The 27,396-nt window shown below is 44.0% G+C and overlaps 1 protein-coding gene across 1 annotated transcript in view; it reads left to right on the top strand.

The window, feature by feature from the left end:
- AGPS (alkylglycerone phosphate synthase) overlaps positions 1-27,396 on the top strand; it is a 398,584-nt gene that overhangs the window by 228,471 nt on the left and 142,717 nt on the right. The window contains exons 12-14 of the mRNA XM_063933392.1: positions 4,318-4,369; positions 8,718-8,794; positions 16,393-16,505. Of these exons, the coding sequence (XP_063789462.1) occupies positions 4,318-4,369; positions 8,718-8,794; positions 16,393-16,505 (242 nt within the window). The remainder of the gene's footprint in view (positions 1-4,317; positions 4,370-8,717; positions 8,795-16,392; positions 16,506-27,396) is intronic.

The following is a 27,396-nucleotide window of genomic DNA, read 5'->3' as shown; positions in this document are numbered from 1 at the left end:
TCCTTAGTAACTGTGTACTCATACGCAGCATTGTCGCAGTAACAAGGAACATCAGTTGAGTCTATGCCATGGTGATGCAGACTGGCCGCAGCAGCAGCGACACTGGCGCAGTGATTCTCTACGTACATGATCACAGCTGAAGACGGATACATGCACAGAATATGGGCATGGCACACCTGCGTTTTTGCTGCCACTCTCCGTAACCTCCACCAAACGGTCCCTTCCTGTCACTCACTCTGCAATGAAATCCTCACTGTGAGTGGCCTCGCAAAGGTAACTTGGTGCGCGCACAGTGCGATCATGGGGCATGCACAAGCTAACGATAATTGCTCAGTTACGTGAACGTCTGCATTGCGTACAAACATAAATTAGTCCCATAGTACATGTACAACATGGGTGTAGTATGGTAGGCCGGCTGTCGGGGTCCCGGTGACGGCATCCCGTCCGCCGGCATACAGATAGCGTGGCGAGCGCAAATGAGGCCATTGAGGGCAATTCACCACGCTATCTATTCTGCGTCCAGGGGGGTTGTGGACACCCAAGAGGGAGAAACGGTGTCGCTGTGCCGGCTGTCGGGATTCCGGCGCTGGTGTACTCTCCGCTGGGACCCAGAAAGCCGGCAAACTGAAGACCACCCGTACAACATATATGCCTGCTTTGCTACAAGTCACCATTCGCAGTAAGTACCTATGGCTAATCTTCTATATCAAAGGTGTATTGTTTTGCATCCATACAGCCTCACTGAACTTTGCTTACCTGAGAGTGCCCCGTTACATCCCAGTACTGCCTCTTTTTGGTCATGTGATCGCAATGCATATGACCCTGCATGATCATACTACCTTGTGTCAGCACATTGGCAGTGCGATTTCAGATAGAACGCGCTCTGCAAACTCGTGAGTGGTTGACTGCTTCAGCCCGTGTGTGTTTCTATAGCAAGAAGCTATAGAAAACTGTATGTTACGGTCATTAATGCATACTCTGTTCCTGGACTTTCCTGGTAACGTATCATTGCCATCACCTGTGGTGAGCTAGGTAATTGATAAGAAAGGTGTTTCATCACAGGTAATGGCAATCATACATTACCAGGAAAGTCCAGGAACAGAGCATTTTCTCCCTCATGAAGAGGGTCAGGTAGGCAAGTATGCATTAATGTATATGTGTAGATGCTGCAGACTTTTATTAAAGTTTGCTGATGTTGCAGCTTTTCCACTTTTACTTCAATGCAATCAGTGTGATATCTAATTGGTGTTGACATTTGAGCCATGTGAGCTATAATAAAGCTTCATATGTACTTTGGTTATTTATGTGCGTTATCCACTGGGAAGTCACATGCGCCCTGCACTGGAAGGTGTAACACTCTTAAGGAGTTCATTCCTGGCTATTATATCCTTTTCCTTCTGGGCAGCTGCTTCTAGTGCAGTGGAATTTAGCTCCCCGTGCTTTGCAACTGGTAAGGAGCTGTTCTCATTGGATCACTGATCCCTATGATTGCCTTGTTATTTAAATGTTCAGTATGTAAGCCTTTAGTGTGCTCTATCTAACTGAGCTGCTCATGGGGCCTAATTCAGACCGGATCGCTCGCTAGGGGTTTTTTGCACTGCTGCGAACAGATAGTCGCCGCCCATAGGGGAGTGTATTTTCGCTTTGCAGGTGTGCAAACGCTTGTGTAGCAGAGCTGTACAAACAGATTTTGTGCAGTCTCTAAGTAGCCCAGGACTTACTCAGCCGCTGCAATCACTTCGTCCTGCCCGCGACCGGAATTGACGTCAGGAACCCTCCCTGCAAACGCCTGGACACGCCTGTGTTTTTCCAAACACTCCCAGAAAACGGTCAGTTACCACCCACAAACAGCTTCTTCCTGTGAATCTCCTTGCGATCGCCCGTGCAAATGGATTCTTCGCACAAACCCATCGTTGAGCGGCGATCCGCTTTGTACCTGTGCGACGCACCTGCTCATTGCGGTGCATACGCATGCACAGTTCTGACCTGATTGCAGCGCTGCAAAAACGCTAGCGAGCGATCAGGTCTGAATTACCCCCATGGTGTATAAGGAGATCCTCCAGCAGTACATTACATGGGAACTCACGCTGTACGCTGAAACCTTTACCCTACGTTACCATCATAATTAAAGTTATTTACTCTGGGGGTAATTCCAAGTTGATCGCAGCAGGAATTTGGTTAGCAGTTGGGCAAAACCATGTGCACTGCAGGGGAGGCAGATATAACATGTGCAGAGAGAGTTAGATTTGGGTGTGGTGTGTTCAATCTGCAATCTAAATTGCAGTGTAAAAATAAAGCAGCCAGTATTTACCCTGCACAGAAACAAAATAACCCACCCAAATCTTTCTCTCTCTGCACATGTTATATCTGCCCCCCTGCAGTGCACATGGTTTTGCCCAACTGATAAAAAATTTCCTGCTGCGATCAACTTGGAATTACCCCCTCTGTTGGTACATGGTAAGTTAACCTGCAGTTTGAGGTATCTTAAGTTATACCCCTTTCACATTACAAAAGCCAGTTCGCATCCGGAAATTTGCACCCGGGTCTAACCCGTATGCGACCCGTCAGAGACCCCTTTCAAACCGGGCCTGGCTTATTGCTGGGTTGGTGATGCCACTCCAAGATCATCTCCTAGTGCCGGCCCATACATTGTTGTGAATGGATTCCCATTTCACACTGGTTCCCGTTCACACTATACCGCATCCTGGTCACTACCTGGGTAAAAATGCTTGATCCGGGGTTTTTTCTTAAATGACCCTTTAAGACTAAGCAAAATCACAGACTGCTGCGCGTTCACGTGCAATAACCCGGGATATTTTTGCTAGTCTGAAAGGGTTATTATACTGCAACACTTCATAGTATAATTACAGACCCACCTATATAATATGTACATCAAACTAATACATGCTTGTGACTCTTGGTAAGTTTTGTTAGATTTGTAAAATAAGGAAATCGCAGCTTTGCTCAACTTAATTGATGGACAGTACCATTAATACTTGCAGCTTTATTATTTGTTTCTACGTCTTTGCTCTGAAATGCAGAAAATAAAGAGTACAGTCCATAACGATCTCACTCAGGTCTCCTGCTCGCGTCTGCCCTACGTATGTAATGTCTGGGCAGGCTGATAACCGCACTGTGGCCTGTAGGTGAATTATGCAGCGTCTCACAGCAGACCACTGACCTGCGTGTTCTCATTCACTGGGAGCCTGCAAGCCTAGTTATCAGATTGTGCTTCCAATCATGTTCCAACACCTGTTTTCCTCATGCTCCTATCCTGCTTCCACATCTCAGCACTCCATCTTCAGCATGAGGTTTTTAGGTTTTGTGTTTTTAATTGAAACATGTCCCGCATAGTGGCTTTATTACATTTCCTTTACACTGCCCTTATACACAAAGTAGAGACATCCATTTTGTGAATTGAGAAATACATATGCGTCCTCATACATGTAGCCTCTATACACCATGCAGCGGAGATGCCTGGTGTGAGTGAGCTGATGAGTCTGGTGCAACTCTGCTAACGTCTGGAATCTTTTTTTTGCCTAAAATGCGCCTTACTTGCAAAACGATGTGACTATGACGCACCAGGAGATTATGCTAATTAATTTGATTTGCGTTGTGGTTAAGACGCATTTTCGTCAAAACAAAAACGCCTGACGTAAGCGGAGTCTCATGGGACCTGGTGCGTCGAGAGTGAGCGGCTGTTTGGCGCGACTGCAGTAATAATGTTTGAGGACACATCTGAAGGAAATCCGCCTATGAAGTGGTTGTGGGATTGACATTGCTGAGATACAGTGGGTCAGCCATTTTGTGTGGACAGTATTCATAATATGGCAGCCCTTTGTAGGCAGTTTCCTCTTAAACTGTTCATTGTATTGATTATAGTGCAGGAACCTCTACAAATCGCCTTTAGTACTCTGGTTCCCCTGTTAAAGGAGAGATCGATAAAGCACCTGTGAAAGAGGAAGGGTGCTCATTGTAATTCACTAGGGAAAGATTGATCAAACCTTTCAAAGGACATGTGGAGGTATTACCAATAGCATCCAATCAAATTTAAGCTATCATTTGGCAAGTACTTTCTTTAAAAATAAAAAATAAAAAGCTACTATTTGGTTGCCAGGGACAACACAGCTACTTGTCCTGAGTAGGTGGTTTGATAAATAGGTCACTGAGGTAACTAGGTCCTAGTGAGATCAATAGCTATAGTCTCAAAATGGCTGCTATCACTTTATTGCGACTGGTGAGGCCTCCACACCCTGTATGACCTAGTTCTTTGTTGTGATACCCTTGTTTTAGTGACGTTATTGCTTTGTCTTACAGAGGTGTGCTCCTGCATCGATTCGCCTTATGGACAATGCACAGTTTCAGTTTGGTGAGTTAGTGTTTCACAGTTTTTCTTAGTAAAGATAACCTGCGCTAATGTAACACCGTAACGAGCTTATATAGCCGACCTCTAATGTGCCTGCAAAGCACAGAAGCAGGATTAGAACATCAGACTAGCGGACTTGTTTAACAATCAATACAAATCAATATGTAATTATTTTAACCCTCAGAATGTCTTGTTAATATGCCATCCAGTTATCTGATGCCTTCTGTTAAGGACTGAGACCTTAATTAGTGAACAGTCACTGTACTGTATTTGTTTAAAGAAACAAATGAACTTCAGGGGAATTAAGCATGTTATGTTTTGGACAACACTGACTTGTCAGCATAAAGCCGCAGATGTTTTGATGGATAGTTTGTATTTTATCAATCGGAAAAGGCCGGCAGCTATCGTTGGAGAGTCTGCAGGCCAGGCTAGCAGCTACACATGGGTGGATGTGCGTGTTTGATCCGTAGCATGCATGTAGGGTCTGCAGGCCAGGCCTGCAGCTACACATTGGTGTTGCGCCTACTTGAAACTCAGCAAGCACGGGCAGCGGGCCTGTCCGGCCAGCAGCTAGATCTGGGTGAGTGGGCATGTCTAGCCAGTAGTCAGACCGGGCAGGTGGGCCTGTCTAGCCAGTAGTTAGACCTTGTGAGTGGGGCTGTCTAGCCAGTAGTTAGACCGGGCACGTGGGCCTGTCTAGCCAGTAGTTAGACCTTGTGAGTGGGGCTGTCTAGCCAGTAGTTAGACCAGGCACGTGGGCCTGTCTAGCCAGTAGTTAGACCTTGTGAGTGGGGCTGTCTAGCCAGTAGTTAGACCGGGCACGTGGGCCTGTCTAGCCAGTAGTTAGACCTTGTGAGTGGGGCTGTCTAGCCAGTAGTTAGACCGGGCACGTGGGCCTGTCTAGCCAGTAGTTAGACCTTGTGAGTGGGGCTGTCTAGCCAGTAGTTAGACCGGGCACGTGGGCCTGTCTAGCCAGTAGTTAGACCTTGTGAGTGGGGCTGTCTAGCCAGTAGTTAGACCGGGCACGTGGGCCTGTCTAGCCAGTAGTTAGACTGGGAGTTTGGACCTGCCCGCTTAATAGTGATGTTGGAGAGACGGGAAGGAGATTAAGTAGAAATTATACCATGGAGAATAATATGCATTGTGATGCATATAGATTTAACTGGGCACTAAAATCACAATCTACTTAATCATTTGTGTAGACTGATAATCTGTATATCTTATGTTTTTTTGTGTCTGTGTTTGTTTTTTTTGTTACATTATTGCCAGAAATATATATGACCCAAATTGATTTAATTCCAAATAGATATTGATCTCTTAGAGCAATTGCTTTACATTCCCTACACCTGGAGGCCTGCATGTTTAAATATTTGCCAGGGGTTCTGTTACTGAACTTGCACAGCTATGCAAGTTATGGCCCTCATTCCGAGTTGTTCGCTTGCTAGCTGCTTTTAGCAGCATTGCACACGCTACTGGGAGTGAATCTTAGCTTTGCAGAATTGCGAACGAAAGATTCGCATAATTGCGAATAGAAATTTCTTTGCAGTTTCTGAGTAGCTCGGGACTTACTCTGCCACTGCGATCAGTTCAGTCAGTTTCGTTCCTGGTTTGACGTCACAAACACACCCAGCGTTCGCCCAGACACTCCCCCGTTTCTCCAGCCACTCCCGCGTTTTTCCCAGAAACGGCAGCGTTTTTCCGCACACACCCATAAAACGGCCAGTTTCCGCCCAGAAACACCCACTTCCTGTCAATCACACTCCGATCACCAGAACGATGAAAAATCCTTGTTATGCCGTGAGTAAAATACCTAACATTTTTGAGTAAAATAACTAACCGCATGCGCTCTGCGAACCTTGCGCATGCACAGTAAGCGACTAATCGCAATATAGCGAAACTCGGCAACGAGCGAACAACTCGGAATGAGGGCCTATGTGCAGTCCTCTGATCAAGGAATACGTATCAACAGAGGTTGAAGCACTACAATACCCAGCATGTCACAATTATTCAATAAGTATGTTTTCTGTGATTATAATTCTCCTTTTCTATAAGTATTTACCTTCAAAGTCCTAGAATAGTTTGCCATTACTGAAAAACAGAACAGACGTTTGAATCCATTGGCTGTCCCTGCAATGAAGGGAGAGTTGCCCACTGTATGCGTACACTGAGCTCACTTTACATCTGCAGACTTTGCGCAGCTTAAGTCACAAAGTGCAGAAGCAAACTTTAGTGTAGCAATATACTGTAGCTGGTGAAGAAAGTAAGAGAATGTTCAGCAAAGGGTCATTTATGAAAAGTTGAGAGAACCGCTGAGAGAAAAGCAATAATGAAGGTATCGTTAATTATGATACATTCCAATTATTTTTAACGAAGGGAAACCAGCAGGCGTTGCTTACCAAGAAACATTAATTAATACAGAACTTGTTCAATGATTTTGTTGTATATGGTGTAAACACCACTTAAGTATTATAATGAAATGGGCAGCTGTGGGAGTTGAGAGCAAGACGTCAGAACTCCTCCCTTACCACCATGAGAACAGTATAAGGACAGCCCTTCACAGAGGCCAAAACATAACAATAAAAACCTGCCCGAAAGGGGTGTAGAACAATAAAAAAGGGGAAAAAGTATAATACACACACACATACACACACTGGCCCTCATTCCGAGTTGTTCGCTCGCTAGCAGATTTTAGCAGCATTGCACACACTAGGCCGCCGCCCTCTGGGAGTGTATCTTAGCTTAGCAGAATAGCGAACGAAAGATTAGCAGAATTGCGAATAGAAATTTCTTAGCAGTTTCTGAGTAGCTCCAGACCTACTCACAGATTGCGATCAGCTCAGGCCAATTCGTTCCTGGTTTGACGTCACAAACACGCCCTGCGTTCTGCCAGCCACTCCCCCGTTTCTCCAGACACTCCCGCGTTTTTTCCTGGCACGCCTGCGTTTTTCCGCACACTCCCAGAAAACTGCCAGTTTCCGCCCAGAAACACCCACTTCCTGTCAATCACACTCCGATCACTTCAATTATGAAAATTCTTCGTTCGGACGTGAGTAAATCCACTAAGTTTGTGGTAAAATACTTAGCGCTCCTTTGCGAAAAACGGCAACGAGCGAACAACTCGGAATGACCTCCATTGTACGAGTCTAAACAGAAAATACTAACAGTCTGTTACATAACAACAACGTGTGCTGCAACTTTGACCAGAGATTGTCACCAGTCATTGGCGGCTTTGTGCGATAGTTTTATAACGGCAACAGAAATTATTGCAATTGCTGTTTTAAAACTATCGGTCAAAGCCACCTACAGTATGATCGATGCAGCTTTAATAACTAAACCTACCCTTTAGTCATTTTAGACCATATGTGCCCTGAAAGAGCTATGCTGGTGGGCCTACAGCAACCAGAAACCCTGATACGCCTCTGAGCAGGATGTAAATTTGGCTACGGTGTTACAATGACAGTGATTGTATTTTATTTGTTGCAATCCACTGGCTGCACTAACTACACCAAGAAATCACATCCTGGGCTAAATGTTTTAGCGTGCAGGAAGCTGGAGAGGCAGGACTCTGTGCGAGAATGCCAGTCTCTTTAAAGCGGCAATCATTTACAAGGCAAAACCAACCTGGACCATGATTGCCGCTTTAAATACAGTACGGGCATTCTCGCACAAACTACCGCACCTCTGGCTTCCTGCACTCTTACATATACCCACAGGGCTTTGTTTTCCTGAAATCCCTATAACTGCGGATGGTGGAGCCCTGCTGTATGTATACATTATACACTTACTATTGTGATGCAGTACCTAGAATGTGTATACAGCTGTACTCTGAGTTAGTGTATAACCCATACTTACGTAAGCTTGTGTTAAATACATAATAAAATGTAACACACATAATACAGTGGGCAGAAATAATTGTCTGTAACAGTTTTTCTATTTAACTGACGTGTATACCTGTACATCTAATACGGGCAATGACCGGTAACGCCGCCAGTGCACTTTATTTCTGCTTATAGGAAACACAACCCCCACCCCTCCCCCCAGCAATTTGTAGCAGCGTGCCAGCATACCTTATCTTGTGGGGCAGTGCGGCTTTAGGTGGCATGGCTGTCTGTAGCAAGAAGCATCTTTTCTGTTTAACCCTTTCCGTATCAGCCTGGCCAGCCCAGACAGCGTGGTGCTGTGTTGGAGCTGGCCTGCCTGATGATGAAAATGAGAAGGCCAATTTGCTTTGTAATGCGCTCCCCAAGACATTGTACAGTTGTGCCGCAAAATGATTTCCTTGAGCGCTCACTGCAGCTGCATACTCATTTAAATTTTGATTTATTTGTGCACGTATTTATTTTCTTTACAGGGCATGCTCTTAAACCTCAGGTGGCCTCAATTTTTACTTCATTTTTGGATGGGTTTAAAAAATTCTACATCACAAAGGTACAGTTTGTTTTGTTTTGTGTTTCGAACGTTCTACTCATTATGCCAACAGGGGTTTATCAAAATCTCAGCACTGTCTGTTGTGATGTCTCGTTAGTTACTCAGTTTGAGTCTGTGTCTTTCAGTTCAAAGCCCTAATTATCTCACTAGAAAGATTACCTATTAGCTAAGATCAAGGCTAACGCTAATGGTGCTTATACACTTATGAGATTATCGGTACTAGCCTTCGATTTCGACCACATCTGTGAGAGAAATCGAAGGATTGTGTGCACATTTTAGTACCTTTCAACACGTTGCGCGGGCACGCCGGTCGAATATCGCGTCTCAAGATATTATGTGCTGCACATAATATTTATCGAATCGCAGTGCGATCGCATGTGTTTCTAGAAACACATGCTATATATCGCACTGCGTTGTGCGATGGGCACCCGCCAGGAGCGGCCAGAGGCCACTCCCACTCTGCGGTGAAGTGCCCATCACGTGATTACCATGTGATCTATCGCATGGTAATCTTTTTGGCAGTTCAGGTGCGATTTTATCGCACCTGAACTACCGGTGCGATGCCGCGCGATGTTGCATCGCGGGGCATCGCACAAGTGTATGGGCACCATTAGTTTAAGGATTGCCTCAAACTTTTATTTTTTTACCAAACATTTCTGTTTCGCTAAAATAAGACACAAGAGACGCACTGTAGGGATCCTTTATCTGTAGATCATAAGATCTTTTATGCATAGGGATCTCCCTACCCAGTTTATCATTTTTTTTTATTTTTTTTTTGTGTACCTTGCAAGTTCATGTTTTATATAGGACAAGAACACATGAACGCCCTGAATTGGCAAAAAAATTTTTTTATTTTTATTACGTATAAATTTTTTACATCCACGTCCATCTTGCAGTAATTGAGCGAGCCCATGTGCTCTCTTGTGGAATCCATGATCCCTTTTGTTCATGTATATCTCCCCGTGCCTCGCCTCGCCTCCCCTCCATGCAACGGATGCAAAACGGGATACACTAGCCTTTGGCTGTCTTGGAAATTTCAATTGTTTGGCTGAGTTTGGAAACCCCTGTTGTGATGTTTATTTTACTTATGCTTATTGTAACCTTGTTTTAATATTATGCACAAGCTGCACTTAATCCAGCTTTTTTTTTAGGTTCATTTTTTATTTCATTCCTGTTTGCTACTTTGAATTGTTGCCAGAAAACAACCCCCCCCCTCCCCCCCATACATCCAGGTTTGACTTGTTAAAAGTTAAACTTTCATGTATGAAGGTTAGAGGTCACATTCAACCCTAATTGGACTTTTCCAGTTGCCATTCTATTTAGAGGCTAATGTGATTGAGTATTGCGGCACCACAGCAAATACAAAGCCAGCTTGCACTATGCTGAAGGGTATGTACTGCCCAAATAAACACCCGTGAACGACAGCAGCACACATTGACAAGCTGGAAGGAGAGTTTCCTTTCTTGATACTGGGAACCAATAGCTGTGATTTATAAAGCTTTAGAATTCTGTGTGCTTCGCTCTCCATGCCAATTTCCAGTTGTTGAGAGAGAAAGAAACTCCACTCCCTGTGGTGATGCCAATTCACAGCAAAGACTTGGGGCAAGTGGCAGGCAGGTTTAGTTCATTATAAACCGTTCTTTCAGGTAACAGTATTAGCTCAGTAATACATTAGGTATCAATGGAAACCTTGTCCCTGACCTCACCATTGTTCAAAACACTTGACCCCACTTTTTTTTTAATCCATTTTAGGACTTATCCAGTCTAAAGGTGCATACAAACTGGGCGTTTTTGCTCCACATGTATGCACAGCGATGATGGCAGGAAAAATGTTCAATGCATACACGCTGAGCAATTTTTACCTGTGCCCAGTGATGTTCATGGAGGGGTGAACTACTTTGCTCAGTAGGAGTCTGTGGAAAGTGGTTCACTCGGCTGTTCAAACAGCCCGACGGACGGCGGCGGCTGGCGATGATGCGGGAGCGCACATCAGCGCTCACCGCTCATCGCCCGGCCGAGTTTGAGCTCAAAGTAGCTCAAAACACCAAAAGGGAGTGACTTTGAGCTCAAAATCGGCTAGTGTGTATAGGCCTTTACAGATGTTTTTGCAAAGGATTTCTCCTTGTGTATGTTATGGCTATCTTATGACAATATGCAGTTAGTCAGGGGTTAAATTAGGAATTTTTTGACATTAAAGTATTATTGTTTAATACTGAAACTTGCTCTGGTGGGTACACACTAGGCGACGTACTCTATATCGCTCAGTGATGTCACGCAGCGGCCGGGCCATGCAGGCTGCTCTTGGACGACAGTCCAAATCGAGCTGCATGCAAGGCTGACAGCGAGGGTCATTAACGGCCCGCGGGGCCGCTCGGCAGCGTCATACACACTTGCCGGGAAAGTGAACAACGTCGCTCAGGAAGGGTGAAACTGAGCAACGTCGTTCATCTTCTCGGCAAGTGTGTATGCACCTATAAGCTTTATTTTTATTAAAGTGCTATTTTTGTTTTTATTAATACAATCACTATTTTAATTTAATTAAAGCGCTATGCTGACACACCGTATAGTTTTATGAAGCAGATGTAAAAAAGGAAAACTTAGCATTGTTGGGCTTGGAAGTAGCACTGCACGAGTTATGCTCAGTGCTTGGCTGCAATTCCACATATTCCCCCACTGCTTTCTCATGAGCTGATTACATATAAGCTAACTGTGTAGCATTGTGAAGGCAGAGTTAAGAAAACTTCTAAAAGAAAAGTGGAGGTATTGTGCCCATCCAACCAGTCACATTCCACCTATCATTTTGTTGAACAGGAGTGGGGAATTATTACTGCTATGGGGGGGCTGCACACCAAAGGGTAAATTTACTAAGTTGGGAGTTCTATTTAAGATGGGATATTGTCCATAGCAACCAATCAGATTCTACTTCTCATTTATCTAGCACCTTCTAGAAGATAATACCTGGAATCTGATTGGTTGCTATGGGCAACATCCCATCTTAAATAGAACTCCCATCTTAATAAATTTACCCCCAAGTGTTTTGTGTTTGCAGTATATGAAGTATAAGGAGCAGCGTGTAGATCTGACATGGTGGGGGGCTGTCATTGTGCACTGACTTGGAGCTCTCTTACGCAGTCCCAACCTCTAAGACCCTCCAGAGTATGCTACATCCGTGATGCTAGGGAGTCCTGAGTGTTGTGTGATGGGGTAGCCAGGAGTGAGTGGCTCAGATGTTGTGGTAGACTTCCAGAGCAGTGCAGGTCAGGTCCCTTTTTTAGTCTTTTAAATCTGATTTGTTGCTGGGGGCAACTTCTACCTCTTTGTGTACCCATTGTTTGCACACAGGGTAGGCGACTCAACCAATATTCCACCCACCAGGTGACAGGTATACGTTACAGGAACCGTAGCTACTTGTTGCAGTTCTTGTGCTCACTTCCCTCTCTTTCCCAAACCTGTATGTTCTTATTGTGGGATAATAGAGTATCCTTGTCACTGACCTCCTAGTCAAAGGGCAACACTACATACGTCTGTCTGCTGCAAGGCTAATATAAACAGTGACCAGTGCATGGGCTGACCCTGCTCGGAAGTCACGGTCACTTGTGCAATGCCATTCACTGACCGGAGGCTCAATAGATCCTAAAAAGGGGGAGTCAAAAGTTGGTTCTGAAGAGACGAGGTTTGGTAACCATTCTGATCATATAGGGAAGCAATCTCATGTTCTTCTTGCAGCAATTTTGTTTGACAGAAAGTTGTAGTAGTCCATGGAGCTGATCCTAAAATGCTGCAATAATCATTTATTATATAAATTCATGTGCAGAGTTTTGTGTAGGCTACAAAACAATATTGCAAATATGTACACCTGGCGCTGTCACCTACAGAGTGAGAGCAGCTGATCTTAGGGAACTTGATCCCAATTTTCCCCAAAAGATAAAAGAAACTAACCAGACAATAAGACAGCGCTTCTCACTTTGTATCAAAATATTTTTACTTCATATATATATATATTTTTAACAAAATAGGGCACCGGCCAGTGCCAATACTAAAACATACAAATAATGTTTAAAAAGTGTTTTACCACATACAAATACTATATATTGCACACTGATATCATATATATAACCCTGGATGCACTATATAGATATCACAATCCCTTTATGACTCTATTTAGAAAGAAATATGGGAATATAGTATATAAACAAGCTCTATTTAATAACACATAGCAAGCTTATATAGACAGATCTTCATTAACTAATGAGCCCACATGTGAAATGCATAATGTTAGTTCAGCAAGCAGCATGAAATTGATGAGCCAGTCCACATGCAGGTGAATAACGATGTTAATCAAGCAGGTTATTTCTAAACAGATAGCACTGATTAAAGTCCATCCATGTTAGTAATTTAAAAGGTTATTAGTATAGCTGATAGATCTGAGTTCAGCTGATATGGAAGCACATATGTGAAAGGCAATATTTGAACACTGCAGTCCAAAGTCCACCTAGGGTACACTTACTATGTACCCAAAATTAATACCTCTCCTTAGTTGATAAAAGGCATTGCAGCCTATTTCATGGAGTCCGGTGGACCGATGAAGACCTGCACAGTGTTCCCTTTTAGGTATAAGCCTCTCTCCAATGTAGCAGCAGCGGCCAATGTATCTGTAAACAGCAGAGTGCGGTATTCCAGCGGCCAAAGAGTCACCAAACGCGTTTCTCCGCCTACCCTTCACACACTGAGGAAGCCGCCGAAGCCGGAGGGTAGGCGGAGAAACGCGTTTGGTGACTCTTTGGCCGCTGGAATACCGCACTCTGCTGTTTACATATACATTGGCCGCTGCTGCTACATTGGAGAGAGGCTTATACCTAAAAAGGAACACTGTGCAGGTCTTTATCGGTCCACCGGACTCCATGAAATAGGCTGCAATGCCTTTTATCAACTAAGGAGAGGTATTAATTTTGGGTACATAGTAAGTGTACCCTAGGTGGACTTTGGACTGCAGTGTTCAAATATTGCCTTTCACATATGTGCTTCCATATCAGCTGAACTCAAATCTATCAGCTATACTAATAACCTTTTAAATTACTAACATGGATGGACTTTAATCAGTGCTATCTGTTTAGAAATAACCTGCTTGATTAACATCGTTATTCACCTGCATGTGGACTGGCTCATCAATTTCATGATGCTTGCTGAACTAACATTATGCATTTCACATGTGGGCTCATTAGTTAATGAAGATCTGTCTATATAAGCTTGCTATGTGTTATTAAATAGAGCTTGTTTATATACTATATTCCCATATTTCTTTCTAAATAGAGTCATATGGGGATTGTGATATCTATATAATGCATCCAGGGTTATATATATGATATCAGTGTGCAATATATAGTATTTGTATGTGGTAAAACACTTTTTAAACATTATTTGTATGTTTTAGTATTGGCACTGGCCGGTGCCCTATTTTGTTAAAAATATATATACAGGTTGAGTATCCCTTATCCAAAATGCTCGGGACCAGAGGTATTTTGGATATCGGATTTTTCCGTATTTTGGAATAATTGCATACCATAATGAGATATCATGGTGATGGGACCCAAGTCTAAGCACAGAATGCATTTATGTTTCATATACACCTTATACTCACAGCTTGAAGGTCATTTTAGCCAATATTTTTAATAACTTTGTGCACTAAAAAAAGTGTGTGTACATTCACACAATTCATTTATGTTTCACATACACCTTATACACACAGCCTAAAGGTCATTTAATACAATATTTTTAATAACTGTGTATTAAACAAAGTTTGAGTACATTAAGCCACAGAAAACAAAGATTTCACTATCTCACTCTCACTCAAAAAAGTCCGTATTTCGGAATATTCCGTATTTCGGAATATTTGGATATGGGATACTCAACCTGTATATGAAGTAAAAATATTGTGATGCAAAGTGAGAAGCGCTGTCTTATTGTCTGGGTAGTTTCTTTTGTGTAGGCTGACGCACAATGGAGGCTCAATGCAACTATATTCTGTTATTTATCTATAGACTGAAATCATTGTAGTTCAGTGTGCAAATTTAATATTATATAGTTTACATTTTGGCTGTTTGTATTTTTTTTGATCACTAAAACTAAAAGCCATCTAATTAGTAGCTTGGAAGATGTTTGGTACCAATTCTAAAGACTATTAAAGTGCTTTGTGGCATTTGTTGCTTGAAGTGTTAAGTTAAAGACGCTAGAGAAAAATGCACGTCAGGCATGTTTGACGCACAGTTGTTACTAGCCCTTGTAGTCCACAGGAGATACAGATGGACAGAACAAGATGCCTTCTGAAAACCACAACACAGAGCAATGCATTGGAATACTAGTAAAAACGCCAGAGATTATGGTGACTTTAGGAATAGTGGTTTCTATTTTCAGGCCCAGTTATATGATTGTACAAGTACTAAACATGGCAGGGGAATACATATAATTAATGTCATGGGTAGAGGAGTGTACGCTGACCAGGTGCGGGTCACTACGGCTACTCTGCACCAGCAACTGTACCAGTGTCGGTTTTGGCTAAATGTGGGTGGCCAAACTAGATGACATTCAAGCTTTCATTCCCTAGCGCAGGCTTTTTCAACCAGTGTGCCGCGACCAGTTGCAAGGAGTGCCGCGGAGCCAGAGCAGCTTCCTGCACCTTCAGAGTGAACTGTTGGCCCGGGCTCTTCTTAGAGGATCAGTCGTGCTCCGACCGTGACCTATGCCTTGAAGATGCGGCAGTGTGATATCATAGGTCACGGACGCTGTGTCTCACCACCCAGCCAGCCCACCCGTCTGCATACACATCTTCCAGTTCCTGCTTGCATACGCAGCTTTCCTTGCCCACCCGCAGCCACACCTGCCCGCCCGCCCACTGCTCAGTATTCGCAGCACTCCACTATGAACCCCCGCCACTGAGTGGCAGGGAGGAGGACAGCTGACTGGTAGGGGCTAATATTTGTTGTTTTATTTCTCCTGTGGGGAACAATAGGATTTATGTGGGGAGAATAAGGATTTATGGGGGGAATAATGTGAATAATTCATGTGGTGAACAATAGGATTTATGTGGGGAGAAATGTGATTGATTTATGTGTGAGCAACATGATTTATGTGGGGAGCAATGTGATTGTTTTTTCTGTGTTGGCCAATGTATGTGTGTTGTTTTTATTTTTACTGTGAGGGCCAATGTGTGTTTTTGGGGGGTTTTCTCTGTGGGGAACTGATGGTGTGCCTTGGCAATTTTAAAATATTGTTCGGTGTGCCGCGAGTAAAAAAAGGTTGAAAATCACTGCCCTAGAGCCAAGCGTGCAGATCCCTTCTGGGCAACATTGAGTCATCTGACATTGACCACACACCACCCAATAATAGTCATCTACCACATTTACCAACATGTACAATACTGACCTGACTTCATTTCACCCATCAGTCTATTTTGTTGTTTTTTGCGACCTACACGGCGAGAACAGGTCAATTACTCCAATATAAGCTGCGAATGCCAAAATATGTGTAGCCGGTGTGAGCAATACAGTTTTTTGAATGTAATATTCTACTGCCACTGCAGTGTCTACTGTGTTATTTTACAGTTTAAAGGCTTTGATCCAAATCAGCTTTGTGTTGCCACCTTGTTGTTCGAGGGTGATCGTGAGAAGGTGCTACAACATGAAAAGCAGGTGTATGACATAGCTGCAAAGTTTGGGTATGTATGTCTGTTTGGTTTTCAGTTTTTTTGCAAACATAATACAGGTTGAGTATCCCATATCCAAATATTCAGAAATATATTTTTTGAGTGAGATAGTGAAACATTTGTTTTCTGATGGCTCAATGTACACAAACATTGTTTAATAGTTATTAAAAATATTGTATTAAATACTGTAACCTTCAGGCTGTGTGTATAAGGTGTATATGAATCATAAATGAATTGTGTGAATGTACACACACTTTGTTTAATGCACAAAGTTCTTAAAAATATTGGCTGAAATTACCTTCAGGCTGTGTGTATATGAAACATAAATGCATTCTGTGCTTAGGTCCCATCACCATGATATCGCATTATGGTATGCAATTATTCCAAAATACGGAAAAATCCAATAGCCAAAATACTTGTGGTCCCAGGTGTTTTTGGATAAGGGATACTCAACATGTATGACTGTATTGTACTATCATTTTACTTGTTCTTAGTAATTGGATATTGCTTGGTTAGTTAGTAATCAATGCTGGTACATAACACTTAGAGGAATGGATAGTATGAATTAAGAATAGCATGTGTGCAGTCTTTTTTATAATCACTGTTACTCTTTTTCATTTAGTAAACGTGACTATTTATTTTTAAAGGACTTCTCCGCGACCATATCAGCTCACAGATCTTAGGGGACGTCTAAGTTCGAACGTCAGAACTCACTAATTATACTATAGATTATGTTTCAATCTTATATGCATCTTGGTGTTTGCAGGTTTCTAATATTCGTGCTGCCGTATGTTGGGAGGTCACAGCACACTAGTCTTTTACACCCTCTTAGGGGTTTATTTGTGAAGAGTGGAGTTGTAAAACCCGACACTTCTGGCGTGTTTATGCCCAATATTTAAAAGGGCAATGCTTTTACTAGCAAGAACACAGCTAGTAAAAGCATTGCCCTTTTAAATCTGGGGCATAAACACGCTTAGAACTGTCGGGATTTACAACTCAACTTTTTTTAAATAATCCCCTTAATATGTGACCAGGTAATGTGGTCATCTACGTGGCTAATCTACACACAAAGCTACTACATCTACATAATACCATGAATGCAAGCTTTACCATGAATGGTGTAGTATGTTATGCTGCAAGCCACCATACCGGCGCTGGAATCCCGACCGCTGGCATACCGACAGCTGGGCGAGTGCAAACAGCTGGCAGGGTGACGCTGGCATACCGACAGCTGCGCTCGCCATGCTGCTGGCAGGGTGACGCGCTACGCTATCTATTCTCCCTCCAGGGGAGTCATGGACCCCCAAGAGGGAGAAAAGCTGTCGGTATGCCGGCGGTCAGGATTCCGGCGCCGGTATGCTGGTCGTCGGGAGCCCGGCTGCCGGCAAAATGAAGACCACCCACCATGAAATGGGAGCCCTTCAAAAGAGTAGTTGTGATTTTCTACCAAATGCTATAATACTGGAATTTGTGCAAGACTGTATTATGTACCATACGCAGACTTTATGCCTTTATATGACAAGATTTATGTTCTCTACTGAACCAGTGGTAGAGTAAATGTACCTATAATATATATATTGAACTCCTATTGGGCTTTCTAATGACCGCCTTGTCTAAAGCACAGTTTCTACTTAGTGTTTCTGAATCTGGAAATATGCATACCGCATGCTGTTAAGCGTTTTAATACTTAGGGCAATGATTTTTGAGCCTATTCTTTGAAAATGTATTAAATGTACATTCATTTGTCCTGCATCAGATACAGTGTTACAAGGGTGAGTGCTTTCACTCTCTCTTGTCGCTCCGGTAGATCAGTCTAAGTGACACCACTGCTTCATTAATCAACACCACGAGATCAGAGGTAAAAGAGTTCCAGGGAGACATTGCTTGGGGCAAATTATTTCATTGGTCTGTCGTGACCTCACGGTCTCTTCTGCCTGCGAGAGGAGCTCTCCTAATATCATAAATATAGCTCCCCTACCCCGTGGAGAGTACAGCTGAGGCTGGCAATGAACGCTCTGTGCAATGCCTAATGAATATTAATTGGCAGTAGCTGAGCGCTCCCAGAAAGTATAGTCCCCAATCAACAAGGTTATTGTGATCACAAGTATGCAAGGAATATTTATTGTTGCTGACATTTGTACTTTTATATTATACTTTTCTTTTATTTATTGCTCTTTGAGTTTTGTTTTCTGTTTTTTTTTTGTTTGTTTTTTTGTTTTTTTTAGATATTTTTTTAATTGCTTTTTGGCACACGTTGCATGTTTTATTTTTTTTATTTTCTTGTTTCGCGTGAAATAAAATTTTCTTTGAAATATTCGCTGAGGGCCGAGGAATATTGTGTTGCTGGATACATGTGTAATCTCCTTTTATTAGTTATTTTGTCTTCATATTTTTTATGTTTTTATTTCATTTTTAGTCTATGTTCTACAAATTCCTTTATCCCTTTTAATGGATGCAGTGTGTATAGGTTTAGGAGGCATTAACACGCATTGATTTTCTTTTGTGTGGATAAAGAGGGAGGAAAGTTAATATTTAATTTTTGTAGCGACTGCAGCTTAGACTACTGTGTTTTAAAAAGGAAACGGCGTAATCAAGGCGATTTGATAAATAGTCAATAGCCCACCCCCTGTCACTAATTGTTTTGTGCTGTTACAAAGGGACAGAAAACATTTCACTCCAGTAACAGGCTGAGTAATGACGGGGAGTTTTCTGCCCGTCGCGTTTGATGGATTACGCGGCTGATCGATGGAAAGCACGGCAAATAAAATGGCATTTGCTCAGCCTGACTTTTTTTTTTTACCTTCCAAATTTCCCATTGAGTATCCAAATTTGACACTGCCTAGGCTCTGATGGTGTTCCAACTGGGGTCTATGTTTAATTTCACTTTTGTACCTTGGTCCATCATTATGGGACGTGGAAGAAGAGAGCGGTGATGGATCTCTGCTCAGTGACACTGATACACAGGCCTTCCCATCCTTCATGTGTAGCCGTTTGTACATCATGAAATCATTTTGTGTCACTAAGGGTGAAAGACTGCACTGCGGGTAGGCAATTATACATACGATCAATCATGAACAGACCGCACTCATTTCCACAGTAATTAAGATAATTATCTGTTGTTTTTTTTAATACATATATTTATTTCACATGATCACACTACATTCTTGACCAGCTATGTTCTCCTTTATAGTTACATTCCTAATATCGTGGGATTTATTTGGATGATCCTGAAAGCACTGGAGAGTTTTCCGGAAATGGTTTTCAAACACTAAAGTATAAAACAATATATTATAAACTGTGTCTTTAATTAAATGTGTGTGTGCATGTATAGATAGATAGATAGATAGATACACACACACTTATATGCCAGTTTAAGTACCCCATTTAGTTGCTGGGCAGGACACGTCTTTTGCCCCAGTACAGCCTAAATTATTTGTGGCATGGATGCAACAAGATGCTGGAAACATTCGTTATAGACTCAGCTTCATGCTGATATAACAGCTGCACTTAGAGGCTGCGGTTTTGTGGGCTGCTCATTCATGCTACAAATCTCCCATTCCACCACATCCCAAAGGTGCTCTATTGAAGTAAGATCTGGTGACTGTGGAGGACATTGGGAGTACACTCAATACATTGTCATGCTTGTGGTAGCAGCTTGAAGTGATGGCTAATACCGTACTTACAAAGCGGTGGAAGCACTAATAATATTTGGTGTAAAGCCAGTCAGGTTTTACAATGGATGTGAGCACCGCTTTAAATTTTCAGCTCCAAGCCTCCGCTTCTTACGTATAGCCCATCATTTCAAGTTGCTACCACAAGCATGACAATGTAATAATTTAGACCTGATCGCAGCAGCAAAATTGATCTCTAATGGGCAAAACCATGTGCACTGCAGGTGGGGCAGATATAACATGTGCAGAGAGAGTTAGATTTGTGTGGGTTATTTTGTTTCTGTGCAAGGTAAATACTTGCTGCTTTATTTTTACACTGCAATTCAGATTTCAGTTTGAACACACCCCACCTAACTCTCTCTGCACATGTTACATCTGCCTCACCTGCAGTGCACATGGTTTTGCCCAATTGCTAACTTTTTTTGGTTTGCTGACAACTCTGAATAGACCCCTAAGTTTAAGCATTGCCATAATGCATCTTTTTTACCCTTTAATTTAAACTGTACATCTGAATCTGTGCAAGCCATATGGCTGGGAGTAGGGACAAGGTACACACAGAAGAGGAGTAACTTCGTCTGTCAGGTATTCAGCTTATGATGGACAAATACAAGGAAACCTCATGGCCACAATGGCAAATGCCAAAGGAGGCCAGTATCTTTCTAAGGATAAAGTCTGAAACAGCAGAGAGATAGAGAGTGGGTATGCTGCCTAGGCCCTGGGAGTGCAGACCGGAGTATGTCATCTGCGTCCTCTAGCGCCACAGCCTCTAATTAATATCAAGAAAGAGATGGCAAACGTGGTGTCAACTTTACTGTTCTGGCCAAGCAGAGCATGGTTCTCTCAGGTGCTACAGTAAGACAGGCTAGTAAGCTATGTTTCTAGCTTTCATGCAAGAACAGTTAAATAAAGGTCTAGTTCTTCATTTTCTGAAAAGTTTGTTTTAGTACTTAGGGGCAGATGTATTAAGCCTGGTGAAGTGATAAAGTGGACGGTGATAACGCACCAGCCAGTCAGCTCCTAACTGTCATTTTTCGAACCCAGCCTGTAACATGGAAGTTAGGAGCTGATTGGCTGGTGCGTTATCACCTTCCACTTTATCACTTCAGCAGGCTTAATAAATCTGACCCTAAGCTCCTTCTTAGAAGTCACCAGGCTTTGAGACTAAGCTATAGACGGATTTCTTTTGGCTGATAGCATATTAATCCTTGGATGATACCACGTGTCTCTCTCTATGATCTCAATGCTTTAACAGATAATCTATTTGCAGCCTTAAAGGAGGATAAGATGGGATCCCTTCCTGATGGCAGTTACTATGGCTTCCAGGATTGGTCAGCTTCATTTTGAATGGTGTCAAGAGCCTTGTTTAAATATATTTCAGAATAAAGTTTACTTAAGAACATCATTGGTCATTACTGACAGTCTGTTAATCATGAGCTGGTACCTTACTATTTTTTTTTAAAAAAAACCTGAGGAAAGGGTTTACACCTGCACATCTAGAGAGTGATCTGAGCAGGACGACATCACTAGGGCAAACTAAACAATGTTTGTGTTTTCAGAAAGTAGTCATGATTGAGAACTAAGTTATGGCAACCCAACTAGGTGACTTAGGGATTGCACTGATAAAGTATATACGGTTCAGTGAAAACTATGTCCAGCTCGCCCACTTTTCTCATTCCGCAGAGTCCTTTTGGGCAGAGAGAGTGCTTGGGCCACATCAGAGAGTAATCTAGAGCAACAGGATATAATTGGTTACTTACCTTTTTATAAATGTTATAGATTTCATGTAGCAATTCCTTCATCTGATGTCAGATTTGTTTAAAATAAAATGCTTTAAAAAAAGTTGTATATCAAGTTGTAGTTAACCCAACCTGGGATTGAATTTCCCTGCAGTACTACTGGCCCTATAATAGCGGCTGCAATGGAGAGATTAAATTGAAACGCAACAGTAACTGCTATTTATCTTTCCCACCATTTCTCTTACGTCCTAGAGGATGCTGGGGACTCCATAAGGACCATGCGGTATAGACGGGCTCCGCAGGAGATAGGGCACTCAAAAAGAACTTTGACTATGGGTGTGCACTGGCTCCTCCCTCTATGCCCCTCCTCCAGACCTCAGTTAGATCTTGTGCCCAGAGGAGAATGGGTGCACTGCAGAGAGCTCTCCAGAGTTTTCTGTGGAAAAAGAATTTTATTAGGTTTTTTATTTTCAGGGAGTCCTGTTGGCAACAGGCTCCCTGCATCGTGGGACCGAGGAGAGAGAAGCAGAGCTGACTTGTCAAGTTGGGCACTGCTTCTAAGGCTACTGGACACCATTAGCTCCAGAGGGAGTCGGAACACAGGTCTCACCTGGGGTTCGTCCCGGAGCCGCGCCGCCGTCCTCCTCACAGATGCCGAAGATAGAAGCCGGATGAGAAGACAGAAGACATCTTAGGCGGCAGAAGACATCAGATCTTCATGAGGTAAGGCGCGCAGCGGTAAGCTGCGCGCCATTGCTCCCAGTCACACACACACTGAGCAGCACTGAAGGGTGCAGGGCGCAGGGGGGGGCGCCCTGGGCAGCAATAAACCTCACATTTTGGCCAAATACAGTTTGATTAGGCTGCGGAGGCAGTAAATCTATGATCCCCCGCCATTTTATTGAAAAATCACTGGGACCGAAGCCCGCCGTCGGGTGGGCGGGGCTTGATCCTCAGCACTAACCAGCGCCATTTTCTCCACAGAAGCTGCATGAGGAAAACGCTGGCTCCCTGGTCTCTCCCCTGCTGAACTTCACAGGCTGGAAAAAAGAGGAGGGGAGCACATTAGCGACGCAGTGAGTGGGAATTGGCATATTATATATAGAAAAGCGCTATCTGGACATATTTTTTCCAGTGTTTTTAAGCGCTGGTGTGTGCTGGCATACTCTCTCTCTGTCTCTCCTTAGGACCTGGTTGGGGTTTTGTCCCCTTATAGGTTAATCCCTGTGTGTGTGGGGTGTCTGTACGTGTGTATCGACATGTCTGAGGCGGAAGGCTTCTCCAAGGAGGAGGTGGAGAAAATGAGTGGTGTGTCCCCGTCGGTTGTGCCGACTCCAGATTGGATCGACATGTGGCATATGTTGAATGCAAGTGTGGCATCTTTACATAAAAGGCTTGATAAGGCTGATTTAGGGGGGACATCAGGGTGTCAATCCTCGGATTGGACCGACTCACAGGGCCCGTCGGGGTCTCAAAAGCGTCCCTTAACACAAGACACTACTACCGACACGGATTCTGATTCCAGTGTCGACTATGACGAAGTAAAATTGCACCCTAGGGTGACTAAAACCATTCGGTGTATGATTGTGGTAATAAGGGATGTGTTGCATATTGTGGATGAACCCTCGGTCCCCGACACAAGGGTATACATGTTTAAGGAAAAGAAACAGATTATTAACTTTCCCACATCTCCTGAATTAAATGAATTCTTTGGAAAAGCTTGGGAGACTCCGGATAAGAGACCGCAGATCCCCAAAAGAATTTATATGGCAAACCCTTTCCCTAAGCAGGACAGGGAGATTTGGGAATCACCCCCCACTGTGGACAAGGCCCTGACGCGCTTGTCCAAGAAAGTGGTGCTACCGTCTCCTGACACAGCGGCCCTTAAGGACCCTGCAGATCGCAGGCAAGAAACTACCTTAAAGTGTATTTATTCTCATACGGGTGCTGTGCTAAGACCGACAATTGCGTCGGCATGGGTGTGTAGCGCAATGGCAGCTTGGACAGATGAGCTGACAGATAAATTTGATAATATGGCAAAGGATACTATATTCCTAACTCTAGCCCATATTAAAGACGCAGTCTTATTTATGAGGGATGCTCAAAGGGACATTGGATTGCTAGCTTCTAGGGCCAATGCCATGTCTGTCTCAGTGAGAAGATCCTTATAGACTCGCCAATGGACGGGTGATGCGGATTCCAAAAAACATATGGAAGTACTACCCTATAAGGGTGATGTATTGTTTGGGGATGAGCTGACGGACCTGGTTTCCACAGCTACAGCAGGTAAATCAATTTTTTTTACCATATATTCCCCAACAGCAAAAGAAAGTAACACCCTATCAGATGCAGTCCTTTCGGTCGCACAAGTCCAAAAGAGGTCGGGGATCCTCTTTCCTCGCCAGAGGTAAGGGCAGAGGCAAGAGAGCACCTGCTTCGGCAGGTGCCCAGGAACAAAAGTCCTCCCTGGCTGCTCCAAAACCCACAGCATGACGCTGGGGCTCCCCTGAGGGAGTCCACACCGGGGGGGGGGGGGGGGCACGTCTTCGACTTTTCAGTCAGGCCTGGGTCAGTTCGGACCTGAATCCCTGGGTGTTGGAAATAGTTTCCCAGGGTTACAAATTGGAATTTGAGGAGGTGCCCCGCGCCGATTTTTCAAATCGGCCCTACCAGCTTCCACATCGGAAAGGGATATAGTGTTAGCTGCAATTCAAACGCTGTGTATACAGCAAGTGATAATCAAGGTTCCCCTGCACCAGCAGGGAAGAGGTTACTACTCAACCCTATTTGTGGTCCCGAAACCGGACGGTTCGGTTAGACCTATTTTGAATCTGAAATCCCTAAACCTGTACATAAAAAGATTCTAATTCAAAATGGAATCTCTCAGAGCGATAATAGCCAACATGGAGGAGGGGGAGTTTATGGTGTCTCTGGACATAAAGGATGCGTACCTTCATGTCCCCATATATGCCCCCCATCAGGAATACCTGAGATTCGCTGTACAGGATTGTCATTACCAATTTCAGACATTGCCGTTTGGACTCTCCACGGCCCCGAGGATTTTCACCAAGATAATGGCGGAAATGATGGTGGTCCTGCGCAAGCATGGAGTCACAATTATCCCATACTTGGACGATCTCCTGATAAAAGCGAGATCAAGGGAGAAATTGCTGAGCAGTGTGGCGCTCTCGCTGAGAGTGCTCCAGCAACACGGTTGGATTCTAAATCTACCAAAGTCACAGTTGATTCCGACAACTCGACTACCGTTCCTAGGTATGATACTGGATACGGAACAAATAGAGAAAGCCCAGGACATCCAGAACATGGTCAGAGACCTGCTAAAACCGAAAAGGGTGTCAGTTCACCAATGCACTCGAGTTCTGGGGACAATGGTGGCGGCCTACGAGGCCATTCCCTTCGGAAGGTTCCATGCAAGGACTTTTCAATGGGACCTTCTGGACAAGTGGTCCGGGTCCCATCTGCACTTACCCTCCTGTGGTGGTTGCAGAGTGCTCACCTCCTGGAGGGTCGCAGGTTCGGAATTCAGGATTGGATCCTGGTTACCACGGACGTGAGCATCCGAGGATGGGGAGCGGTCACACAGGGGAAAAAATTTCAGGGTCTTTGGTCAGACCAGGAGTCCTGTCTACACATCAATGTGTTGGAACTCAGGGCCATTTACAACGGCCTTCGACAAGCGGAGAGTTTTCTTCGAAACCTACCGGTTCTGATTCAGTCAGACAATGTCACAGCAATGGCTCATGTGAACCGCCAAGGCGGGACAAGAAGCAGAGTTGCAATGGCGGAAGCCACAAGGATCCTTCGCTGGGCGGAAAATCATGTAAGCGCTCTGTCAGCTGTCTTCATTCCGGGAGTGGACAACTGGGAAGCAGACTTCCTCAGCAGACACGATCTCCATCCAGGAGAGTGGGGACTTCATCAAGAAGTCTTTGCAGAAGTAACACGTCTTTGGGGAACTCCTCAAATAGACATGATGGCATCACGTCTCAACAAAAAACTTCGTAGGTACTGCGCCAGGTCTCGGGACCCTCAGGCAGTAGCAGTAGACGCTCTGGTAACACCGTGGGTGTTCAAAACTGTCTACGTGTTTCCTCCTCTTCCTCTCATCACAAAAGTGTTGAGGATCATAAGACGAAGAAGAGTACGAACGATACTCACAGGAGATCCCTGGCCTCTTCCTCTGAGGGAAAACCTGTTGCAGCAGGGGCCCTGTTTATTTCAAGACTTACCGCGGTTACGATTGACAGCATGGCAGTTGAACGCCGAATCCTAGCAAAAAAGGGGATTCCGGATGAGGTCATCCCTACATTAATAAAGGCTAGGAAGAAGGTGACGGTTAAGCATTATCACTGTATCTGGCGAAAGTATGTATCTTGGTGTGAAACCAAGAATGCACCTACGGAAGATTTTCATCTGGGTCGTTTTCTCCACTTCCTACAGACAGGAGTGGATATGGGCCTGAAATTAGGCTCTGTTAAGGTACAGATTTCGGCCCTCTCGATTTTCTTTCAGAAGGAATTGGCTTCTCTTCCAGAAGTCCAGACGTTTGTAAAGGGAGTGCTGCACATCCAGCCCCCTTTTGTGCCTCCAGTGGCACCATGGGACCTGAACGTGGTGTTGCAGTTCCTAAAATCACACTGGTTTGAACCGCTTAACAAGGTTGAGTTGAAATTTCTTACCTGGAAGGTGGTCATGTTGTTGGCCTTAGCATCAGCAAGGCGAGTGTCAGAATTGGCGGCTTTGTCACACAAGAGCCCCTACTTGATTTTTCATGTGGATTGAGCTGAATTGAGGACACGTCCGCAATTTTTGCCTAAAGTGGTTTCTTCGTTCCATATGAATCAACCTATTGTGGTGCCTGTGGCTACAAGTGACCTGGAGGATTCCAGATCCCTGGACGTAGTCAGGGCCTTAAAAATTTATGTAGCCAGGACGGCTAGAATTAGGAAAACAGAGGCTCTGTTTGTCCTGTATGCGGCCAACAAGATTGGCGCTCCTGCTTCGAAGCAGACTATTGCTCGCTGGATCTGTAATACGATTCAGCAGGCTCACTCTACGGCTGGATTGCCGGTACCAAATTCGGTTTAGGCCCATTCCACTAGGAAGGTGGGCTCTTCTTGGGCAGCTGCCCGAGGCGTCTCGGCATTACAACTTTGCCGAGCGGCAACTTGGTCGGGGTCAAACACTTTTGCTAAATTCTACAGGTTTGATACCCTGGCTGATGAGGACCTAGCGTTTGCTCAGTCGGTGTTGCGGAGTCATACGCACTCTCCCGCCCGATTGGATGCTTTGGTATAAACCCCATGGTCCTTACGGAGTCCCCAGCATCCTCTGACGTAAGAGAAAATAAGATTTTAAACCTGACGGTAAATCTATTTCTCATAGTCCGTAGAGGATGCTGGGCGCCCGTCCCAGTGCGGAAACTCTGCAAGACTTGTATATAGTTGTTGCTTACATAAGGGTTATGTTACAGTT

The sequence above is a fragment of the Pseudophryne corroboree genome, chromosome 7 (assembly GCF_028390025.1).
Source record: "Pseudophryne corroboree isolate aPseCor3 chromosome 7, aPseCor3.hap2, whole genome shotgun sequence".
NCBI classification, from domain to species: domain Eukaryota; kingdom Metazoa; phylum Chordata; class Amphibia; order Anura; family Myobatrachidae; genus Pseudophryne; species Pseudophryne corroboree.
The sequence above is the reverse complement of the archived record's forward strand: the minus strand, read 5'-3'. Positions and strand labels throughout refer to the sequence as shown.